At 33.4% G+C, this 11,519-nt stretch overlaps 1 protein-coding gene across 2 annotated transcripts; it reads right to left on the bottom strand.

The window, feature by feature from the left end:
- Positions 1 to 80: 80 nt before the first annotated feature.
- KFase (Kynurenine formamidase) lies at positions 81 to 9,770 on the bottom strand. Of its 2 annotated transcripts, XM_053744696.1 has the most exons (6): positions 9,606 to 9,770; positions 3,764 to 4,065; positions 3,165 to 3,315; positions 2,635 to 2,736; positions 1,484 to 1,697; positions 81 to 1,298 (listed from the first exon to the last, which is right to left on the bottom strand). In XM_053744696.1, exons 2-6 carry the CDS (start codon positions 3,830 to 3,832, stop codon positions 839 to 841), a joined length of 996 nt encoding a protein of 331 aa, XP_053600671.1. In that variant the 5' UTR covers positions 3,833 to 4,065; positions 9,606 to 9,770; the 3' UTR covers positions 81 to 838. The 2 variants fall into 2 exon arrangements, with proteins under 2 accessions (XP_053600671.1, XP_053600672.1); XM_053744697.1 differs by lacking the exon at positions 3,764 to 4,065 and having other exon boundaries at positions 9,606 to 9,768.
- Between the last annotated feature and the right edge of the window lie 1,749 nt (positions 9,771 to 11,519).

The raw sequence follows: 11,519 nt of genomic DNA, 5'->3' as shown, positions 1-11,519 counted from the left end.
GAGTAAGTAAAAAAAAATAAGTTTGCATAATAAAAAAAAAGTTTCATCCACATGAAGAATTTTCAAAATAAACTATTATGTGGTTTATAAAAAGTATTTACTTATATAACATAGACAACGATAGTTACCAATATCAAACTGAAATCAACATTTAATATTACATCACAAAATTGATATATGATTGCAATGACTAACTGCTTACTTCCTAACTTTTAAAATAGCAGTGTCTTTTAATCAGCACTATACAACTAGAATTTAGGAACATGCTTATTGATTTACAGAAAATGTCATATGAAGTAAAGAGATTCCAGATTTTTTTCCAGATTGAAATTGTTCAAAATTTATCTATACGAATAGCGAACTGATTTGGCAGGCTACTATTGGCTGCGATATTAACTTTTTTTTCTTAACTTCGCACGGTTGTCAGCATCCTTAGGCATCCTTAGTAGTCAGACCATTGGACACACATATTCTCTTTGACAATATCAAGTACTTACACGGTACAATTCTTTTTCAAAAGTAAAAATAGACCCGTATACACTTCATCATTGACAAATATCGCCCATGCAGTTTAATAAGGGTTCTCATAAAATCATCCAAGGTATATTTGATTGTACAATACAACTCTTAAATATTAGGTACATTCGATTATGCAAGGATATCAATCAAGGTTACAATGTACTTTAGTCTAAAGTTATCTAGCGATTCTAACACTAATTACCTATCAAAGTATACAATTTTCTTAAAACTTATGAACACACATTTTAGTACAAATATTTCTTATCAACATTACGTCAAATAAAACGTTCCAACAAAATAAATATGTGGATCTATCAAATTACAAATGCTTCCGAATATCGTGAACCAAAAGGCTATTGAGGAAGTTGTTTTGTTTCGCGAAACACTCAACGATATCAAAATGATCCATGTCGTCCTTAATCTCCAGGTACATGTGTTGGATCAGACAAGTATTCTGTAATAGTTCAAAGAACTCCCGCGATTGTTTTTTAAACGTGGGACTATCATTTTGGGCTGCCAAGATGTAAATGCGAATTCGTCTTCCTTGCAGATGTTTAAAACAGTCGAATTGGGGCGAGAGAGGTACAGCCCATTCTGTCGGGAGCTGGACGGCATCATTGACAGACGTATGGATGATCTCTCGAAGGTCGTAAATGCCGGAGATGAGGAAAGCGCCTTGCAATCGGGGGGACCCTACTACGCTGTCGAGGAAGTCGGAGCTGGAAAGAAGCTTTGCCACCAAATGAGCACCAGCAGAATGTCCAGCGAAGTACAATCCTCTGAAAAAAAAAATATCATTGATAAATAATTATTTGATATGTTCGCAAATATATGATGGATCTTAAAAACTAATTAAAGAACAGTCATAAATATAGAACGATTCAATATTCTTGTTTAAACATGTTGTTTAGGATGACCAGTGTAAATTGAGGACCTGTGACTGATATCGCATGGCAATTCTCACCTACTGCCCATTTTCTCAGCATATTCGAAGACGAAGCGAGCGGCGTTCTGGATCTGGTTGACTATTTCAGCGAGGGTCGCCACGGGGCAGAGGTCGTAGCCCACCACGACGGTCTTCACGCGGGACCGGTACAGCGGCAGCGCCGGGTACCGGGACATCTCACGGGACAACTCCTGCCAATAACCGCCGTGGACGTACACGAGGATTGGTGAATCTTTAAAAATATAAGTATTACAAACAGATTTAGAAAAATTATGCATTCAAAGGTACCTATTATTCCGTCGCCAACTTTATCTTCAAAAGTGTTTGTGAATAAACCTTATCTATTACAAGTATCTTTTACATTTATGTATTTTTTTGGGTTAAATTTATCTATAAGTATATAGAAATAAAAATAAATTTAGAAACTTTTAAAATGTAATTTTATTAATAAATAGCTATGATCGACAAAGGCGACTCTCTCACGAACTTTTTTTGAAATTACATCCACGTGATCAATTAAATGTATCTATCAAATACAATAAAACATAAATAAAATATCTGTAAATAACGCAAATAACCATAATACTTGTGTCGGTGTTTGTCTAGGTAAAGTTTAATTTCATTGATTTCCATTTAAATTGCTGAAAGCAGACATCGTCTGCGGAAACCACTTTCATGTTTGCATCATCAAATATAGGTATTATAAGGTACTTAACTGTTTAGCTTGATGAAATAATTTAATTAATCTGCTGACAATATATAGCCTCAAATTACATCAAGTTTTCGCAATGGTTGCTCACAAGATGGCTGACGAAATATCAATTTATCTCTATGTCTGTTTGCCCAGATCCATCACTTAAGGAATAGTCGTACCGAAAAAACGGTCTATAGAGACATTAGTTATGAATGTTTGTCCACACAACATTGCAAATGGGTTGTCTAATAGTGAGAATATTAGAATAGTTGATGTTGATAATCAACCGGTGTCAGTGGCATCTAATATTTTGAAGCTGCCCAAAGGCCTCTGCCAGAAGACGCGGAGCGGATAAATTACGCGGGTCCAGTATTTAAAAATAGTGTAGGATAGGCGCGGGTGTAGGTACTGCCCGCTCCGCCTCGCTCTACTTCGTGTGCCCCCACATAATTTACTAGCATAAACTTTTCCTTACCATCTGGTAAATCGGTGCCAAAAATATCCAATTTTTGTCCTGGCGTGGATCCGTATTCAATTTCTAATTTGTGTGGAATATTGTTTGTTGCTTCTTCGCTGGCTAGAACAAAACATTTTAATATCATGAACATAGTTAATATCATGAATAAATCTATATAATATTTTAATATGGATTCGTCGAGTGATTTTATTACAAGGAAGAAAGTAGCTATATTCAGATTGATAGGTACTAGGAACTTTCAGAGCGATACTCAGAAAATATCTTTCATTAGGTAAACTTTAAATTATACTTGTGAAGTTTTGGATGTGAGTAAGAAGGGTTGTGAAAATGTATGTGTAATTGAGGATGTTACTCAGTCACGCAAAATCTACGGGGTAGATTCTATTAAAACGAATGATCTGGTAGGATATTACCTAGAATAACACATTTGGTATTTTAGGATAAAAAAATTCTAAAATTCTTACGACAGAGACAGCGCAAAAACTTATATTTACTATAGTTTCCTATAAGTAATCTAGATTTCTGACCTTCTGTAACAAAGCGAACATGATTATATAGCACCTCCTGGGCTGTCGGAAAGCGCTCCGACCACCTGCTGGGAGAGTACTCATGTTCCAGATCCAGGGATTCCAGAATGCTGGACATGCTCGGCTGCAGCTGCGGCTTAAGTTTGCTCTTCTGAAAAATCGTCATCATATCATGTCATATGGCGTGCTCTTGATCCAATAAAATAATCATATCTAACTTTTGCGCGCCTCCACAACACTTTCGCAATATTATCTCCACGCACAAAAGCACCGCTATCCAATTTTTCGTTTTGAAGTGAAAGGACAAACAAACAAACTTTATAGGGTATTATATAAACTTTATAGGTTATTCTGTAAATAAAAAATAAATTTGAAAATTATAGTATAATTGATTATTTTGTGTTTTTAACTTAGGACGCACAACCTATGTAGGTAAGTTTGGTACGAAAAAAAATTCCATCTAAAATCTATTTATGGGATGATTACGCTTATAGCAAATAAATTAATGTAAATTTTTAATTCATCCTGGTTCATAACAATAGTTTAATATACCTACTATGAAAATATTAGATTTTGGTTTTTAAAAGAGTCATATTTACCTTATTACACTTTACAAAAGCCTTTTTCAAAAAAGTAGAAAACGAATTAAATACTTTCTTTATCCACATTTTGTTATTGTTTTCACAATCACTTATTTTACTATTCTAATAATGTTTTAACAGGTTTCATTGTTAGCAGAAATAGCTAATGTTTATAAATGTAGGCAACCATTGTTAAATTTCACTTCCATTTGTTCGAATTAATCTTATCTCCTTATGTTTGTTTGTTTTTTTATCTTGTAGATAACGATATCATACCCGGATAACAGTATTAAGCAAACTGGTTGTTAAGTTTTTGGTCTCTGTAAAAGAAAAATATATAAGTAAGCTAGTATATGCATGATTTAATTTTAACTTTAAACTTCCGCAATATACCTATGTCACTTATTTATTTTATTTATATTCAGTTTGATGTACTTGAAAATAAAAATTGAGTTGTCTTTTATTTATTCTCCTAATCCCTCGTATTTCGTGAGATTCTAGAGCAAACTTAGTCATGCAGCATTTTTAAACAAAGCTACATCATAAGAATGCAGTTATCGAAGGGTAACCCGCTCTCTAGTGGATTATTCACCAGCTAATATATGAAATAGATCTGCTAATTTTTAAGTTATCCCTACAGAAAAAAGGCGTTATTATTTGTAGGTATTATGTATCTTTGAAATAGAGAAGGCCATGACAAAACATAAAGTCCATTGTCTGCCGTAACATTTTAACAAAAGAAAAAAAGTCGATGACCTTGTGCAAGTGTAAACACTTAATAGAAAAGTGACAATGGTCTACCATCGCCAATGATTGTGTTCTGTCTAATTGAGTAGACGCGGTTGCCCTAAGTCGACATTGGTCAGTAAAAGGTCTTTAATTAAACAACAAACAAAGAGAGATTGGCAGCCCTAATGAGAGGTTCTAAGTACCTCGGAAACAACTAACTTCTCAATTAATCGAATTTGTTTTATGTTGTAATGTACCTCGGGCAATGTCGGCAAGTATATTATTTAATATTCACATGGACCAATCTCAATCTATTTTGACATATGAACAACAGAATTGACATGCTTACTGACTATCGACAGTATACCTATATAAGTAGATACATGTCTTTTTTCATATGTACTAGGTATCCAATAACTTGAAAATATACATTATACTTGCTATCGCTGTATCATATAAAATACTTAGGGGGATGTTTAGGATGTTTTTTGACCAATCATAGGTATCACTTGCCGCAAGGTAAAAATAACATGGAGATAGATAGCGAGCGTAGGTACGTTCGCTATCTATCTACTTGAAAGATGTAGAGTATACGATATGACATCTACTTAAAACTATCAAGTAAAAAGATTTGCGTGTTGCACGATTTTTCTTAACATTGTCTTCTTGGTACTGTATAAAAAACACAAGTAATAAGAACACAATGTTAACCAGACGAAATTGACATAATTTCATCGCAAATAAAATGATTATTATCGCTTTAACGTATAAACCAGCGAATCGTTTAGTAAATACTAGCTTTTGCCCCCGGCTTCGCTCGCGTTTATTACGTGCTCATAACTTATTTTTTTGTCTATACTTTCATCTCGGGCTCTAGGTAAGTAACGTATCGCGATTAAAACTGTACCGGATTTTAAGTAAAACTATCTGCTATACAATTGTTAATCCAGTACCTAGTTTGTGCGTGATGCGCGAATAAAAATACAAACATACAGACAGACAAAAAGTTTTGGCTGACTTCTATTAGTCCTATTGGCTTTTATTAGTCCCAAAAAGAGTCCCTTTAAATATTTTTCTATTTCTCCTATGTACAGACATAGCCTAACTACTTAAATTTTTATTATATATGTAGTATAGATTACATAGTATAAAACCTAGCTAAAGTCCTACCATAATTACTTAACTTACCACGATCTTACAAAAGTTATAGAATGAGTACCTAATCCATACTAATATTATAAAGAAAAAAGATTGGTATTTTTGTTTGTGATGAATAAATTCAAAAACTACTGGGCCGATTAGGAAGAAATTTGTTTATTACTGTTTACCTTATCGAAGCCGGGATGGACATCTAGAAAATAATATATTCCAAAATGAAAATAGAATCTAGTACGTAATTGTACCTCTAGAATCTTTACCAGAGTGTTTATGATAAGGATTGGGATAAAGAGGACGCACTTGTTTTTATAAATAAACTAAGATGGCCAAGACAGCTGGACGCTGATGTAACATTTATTTACGACATAAGGTTCATCTGTTATCTATTTTATAGTTATGTATACAAATTTAGATTGAGACTAACATTCTAATTCTATCAAATTGAGGTCACACAACTTTAATACTTATAACTGTCAGGAATCAGGAATGCAATAAATAATTTGCCTGACGTCAACCCTTCTTGAGAATGCTATTTCTTTCCATCAGCTTCTAAGGCTATGTATCCCTTAGTCATTGCGTATGACATCCACGGACTCCCGTGACTCCTTCCTACCATAACTTCATTTGGATAGGTAGTTTTATTTAAGGCATAACCAGGCGCTAGGATATCATAATAAATATTATATTTTTTTAAGTCTAAACTTTAATGAAATTACTATCAGAAACATCTGTCACAACAGATTGTTACATAAGTAATTTATATTTCTAAATTTCGCAATCAATGAACATTGTCAACTTCAATGTTTGTAAGTAAATAAGTATTATCTACACATATGTACGTTACAGCTGCGTTCGCTCAGAATATTATTTATTATTATTATTTTTAGTTGTAAGTTCCTGCCCATGGTGAAAAACAGTTTAATATTAATGGCAAACTTGACGGTGCAACTCACCCTTAGTTCATTGTAATTGTATCCAGCAGTTAACCACATCCTGTCATTCGATCTATGTTCATTTGATACTATAGGTTTCAAATTCCAAGATTAGTATAAGTTACAAGTACGAAAGAGATATCAATTAGAAGTTTCCTCTAAGTACCTATATCTCAGGGTCGGAACACTTTTGATTCCCTCTCTCTCTTAGCTAAGCGCTTTCCTGGTTTCTCCCAGCCGTTGAGCGTCGAAACCCAGAGTCCGCTTTCCAACTTTTTTGCCAGTCTACGCATAGTAACGCATCGGAGAAATTTATCAAGTTATCAAGAATAGAAAAATAAAAATATATACCAGTTTGGTCAGCATACGTGACGCCACCAGTCACCCATCTCCATATACGCGCTATGTAGACCATTGAGAACCAACCTTGAGACACGAGGGCCAAGGCTTCGAAACGTAAGTGATAGTGCAGCTTTGAAATAAAAAATATCTACGCATGACGTTTTAATATCTTTTTATTACTTTTTGTTATAAGTTATTCTCATAACTTCGTAGAGTATCGATATCTATATAACGATAGCCTATTTGTAAATGTTTGCATAAAGGACAACACAGTACTAATGTGTTCCTGAGAATAACTCGAAGCTATCATAAAAATAATTGTTTATTTTGCCTAGAGGCACGATTTTGTTCCCGAAGTTGAAATTTGTTGCAATCAGGAACAGTCTACGCATTGAGAAATCAAATTAAAAATCCATTGACGACTTGTTTATGGCAAGCAAACAACTTTATTAACATACTTTTTTAAATAAATGAGCGAGTGTGACTCTTATTGGTATTCAATAATGGAGAGATTTTTATAACATCAGTAATATCGAGCAAGTTGTTTATTGTGAAATTTGAAGAATATGACACCACCGCTGTGGATTTGGAAGACACTCACATAAAAATATAAAAGCTGTATATCTGTCTGTGGCACAATGGATTTTGAATGAATAAAGTGGCATTTTTAGTCTGGGTGTATGTGCGAAGGACGAAGTTCTCTCGGAGTTACATTATAAGGATTATTCAAATTACCAGAACTAGGTACATACTGAGCTACACTTACATAATTAAGTACCTATAGATTCATATAAACTCTATAGATTAAAAATAAATTCTTCGTCGTCAAACATATATTCCTTACCTATATGAATAGTAGAAACCTTTGCGATTTCAACCAGCCTGAGTTAATTAAATACTGTTTGTCGTATTCCTCGTGGCTGAACATCGTGGTGATTATGTGGAATTATATCAATATACAATAACTTTCGTTTCAATATCAAACAGGAGTGGTTTGCCGTTACCTTCTCGATTTTACACAGTTGCAGGTTTCCTCGCTATGTTTTCCTTAACCACAATAATTAAGTTACATTGCAATAAAAATATTGACATGGTGATCGTGACGTGATCTTCAACTTGGTGTGTAATAACATAAATTAGGTACTATAGTTATAATAAATTAGGTACCTACTAAATTAGGTACGTAAGGTAGTTGATCTACTTCATTGTATCTAAAAATACGAATGTAATTATCGATCACCATGTAGATTTATTATGTCCTAGCTGATGCCTGCGACTTCGTTCGCGTGGCCGAACAATTTTTGGTAAAGAGTCAAAAATTATTAGAGAAATGTAATTGTACAGACAAATGTAACGATACCTATACTACAGAAGATGCTAATCAGACTGAAAAAGTATATTTTCTATAGTTTAGCTAAACTATTATGACTCTTCTTCAGGTGTTCCAGATCTTCGATTTTTATACCTCAATAGAAAATGCTCATCAGACTGAACATCTTTTATTAGAGCGTCATTTCTATATTTCCTATATAGTTTAGCTCTACTATCATAGGTCTACATCAGGTGTTCCAGATCTTCGATTTTTATACCTCAACAGAAAATGCTCATCAGACTGAACATCTTTTATTAGAGCGTCATTTCTATATTTCCTATATAGTTTAGCTCTACTATCATAGGTCTACATCAGGTGTTCCAGATCTTCGATTTTTATATCTCAACAGAAAATCCTCATCAGGCTGAACAACTTTTGTTAAGGCGTCATTTCAATATTTCCTATAGTTTAGCTGTACCATCATTGTTCTCCATCAGGTGTCTAAAATAATTTATAACTATGTTGCCCAGGATTAATAGGTATGTAACAAAAAAAGTTTCATTCAAATCCGTCCAGTGGTTCCGAAGATTAGCCTGTACAAACAGATAGAATTATTTTTTCAAATTCTTACTCTGTTGCTGTGACTCTATGATATTATAAGTATGTACTGGTGTAGATAATTAAATATCTACTCGCTTAGCTGTTCGTGGTTTTTTATTTTTATTGGTTTATTTATAGGTTGTATTTTTTATGTACAATATTCTGTGCTACATATTTTTTCAAACTTGCTTATGTAACGTTGTTTTTATTAGTGTAGGTAGGTACTTATCAGAAATATTAGGTTGTTTTATCTTCAATGTTAGGTATAGGCAATATTAAAATTTACCATTTAATAAATTTCATTTTTGTTGTTATACACATATTATAATTTAGAAAAAAAAACGAAATAAGTAATGTATCGTCGAAAGACATATCTCGTTGTAAGTAGAAAGATTGATACCTAGGTTTACTATCAGCTTATAAAACACAATTCTTATCTAGATACCTCTTCCCACCTAACAGGTTACGACGTAGTTCATCAAGGTTCAAAGTAGACAGAGTTTACACATAAGTATGTATATTGTCTTCTTTATATTAGTTACTGCAGTACAATTTAATAACAAGAGTCATTAGCACTTTATCACCAAGGTCATTAAGTTATAAACAATAACTTAACAGATATACATAGGTACTTCACAGCTTGATAGAACTACATAGTTAAGTACGTAAATTAAATAATTATTATGAGTATCTACTTATGTAGATAGTTATAATAATTATTTAGTCCATTTTTAGGGCAAAAATTTGTCTCACATATTAATATAAACAAAGCAATAAAAAAAAATACCTTTTAAAATTTAATCCTTGCCAATCAGTATCAAACGCAGGAAGGATTGTTTGTAAACAATTATGCCACGCGCACACGCACGCTCTCTTCGAAGGAATTCGAATGAACGTTGTGTCACCGCCACGACCGCCTGCGCACTACCGACTGTCCCTCTGGGTGCACTGGTCTAATTATAACTTGAACTAAACTCGCACTGCATGACGAGACGCCCAGTTTTGATAAAATGCAGTCTTACCTACTCTTAACAACTTTGCTCAGACTCTATTGAAACATTTGCCTTTGAGATTATTGTAAACAATGAATTCTAATCTTTATTACTTTAGTTACAACACTAATAACATGCTGCTTTAATTTACTTAGATAGTACTTATTTCATTGTGTATAGTGTACAATTAATAAAATAAGAACTTTCCTATAATTAAGTTATCTGTGTGTAAAATCGTTACACGAAATTCGAAATTTATGTCTTCTTTATGCCCATTAGACACCGGAAACATTATGTAATGTCAGTAACAGTGACGTCAACAAATACTTCTCTGACTTCAGCACAATAAGTAAAGATCGACTAGAGCAAGATATCTTGGATATAGAGCATGACTTTGAACGTCTCCACTGTTTGTTATTGATACTTGGATTACAGGTATACTTGTCATTATGTATCATTACGTAATGGTGAAAACAAATAAATAGAATGCCACCTCTAGGCTTTATAGACAGTTTTTGCTTTTTTCATTGCGGTAAATAAAAGCACTTAGGTATACTAACTACGCAATGTTAACGCATTCGCGTCTGTCGTCGCACACATGTATGCCACATGTGTGTGACGACAGTGTGGAGCTGGCATAAAACATTTCAAGGAGTTAATGAAAAAAAAATTCCAACCGTCATAAAATGAAACACTTCAATGTAACAACGTCAAATTATGTAAATAAACTAATTTCTTAACCCTATTAATTCTAATTCAACTATTACCTACCACATAGGCCATTTTATCCTATAACGTGCGGTCCTGCAGGACGCTGATAACTATATTATGGACTTTTATTTGAAATCTGTGGCACCTACATAAACAAACATGTGATTTTATAAAAAAAAATGATTTGCCTACCTACTTGTTTTTTTAAATACTTAAGTAAATCTTATTAATAATCAGAGATGCAATTATACAATACATACATATACTTATTTAGAATTCTACACATTAATCTCTCTTGACCACCTTCATTGAGTTTTTTTTTTGTAATTCTATAATGTTAATTCAGTGCGGTCTATCGGACCATTCGTAGTTGGTTATGGGTTAATTGGAGAGGAATTATGAATAAGCTGGGTGAATTCTAGATTTTCTCTTACATAAAGTTTACTTAATAAATAAGTAAAAATGGACCAGGCTATTTTGACAAGGTAATTAATGTATATTTTTTTTGCAGCATTCTTAGATTATAGGTTTATTAGATAATAGGTTTAGTTCGATAAATATTTATAGACATATATACAAACACAAATTTATTATAGACATACCTACTTTCTTAGGTAAAATAATATCGGCTGGAGGTAAGTAGGTGGTTAGAAACTAATGGCCACCGTCCCCTCCGCTATCTGGAGGTTCTAGGTTCGGTTTCCGACGCTGATATTATAATTGTACCTATTTGAGATCACATTTGTCCGCGGTTCTGGATGTGTTGTGTTTCGTCTCCACGATATATGTATACTTAGTGCTTAATATGGGCCGTTGAGAGATGTCTATTTATTGACGGGACGTATAATTGTTTTTTTTTAATTTCATATATTTTCCAGTTCAAGTGGTGCCCAAAGAAGGACAAACTTACTTCTGGCTTTAAATATCTTGGGAGTTCTCGGCTGTCTGGTTCTAACAATCGTACTGATCCTGTGGGCACTTAGTAAGTACCTACAAGT

This window comes from Plodia interpunctella, chromosome 5, assembly GCF_027563975.2.
Source record: "Plodia interpunctella isolate USDA-ARS_2022_Savannah chromosome 5, ilPloInte3.2, whole genome shotgun sequence".
Taxonomy (NCBI): domain Eukaryota; kingdom Metazoa; phylum Arthropoda; class Insecta; order Lepidoptera; family Pyralidae; genus Plodia; species Plodia interpunctella.
This window is presented reverse-complemented; position numbering and strand designations above follow the sequence as displayed.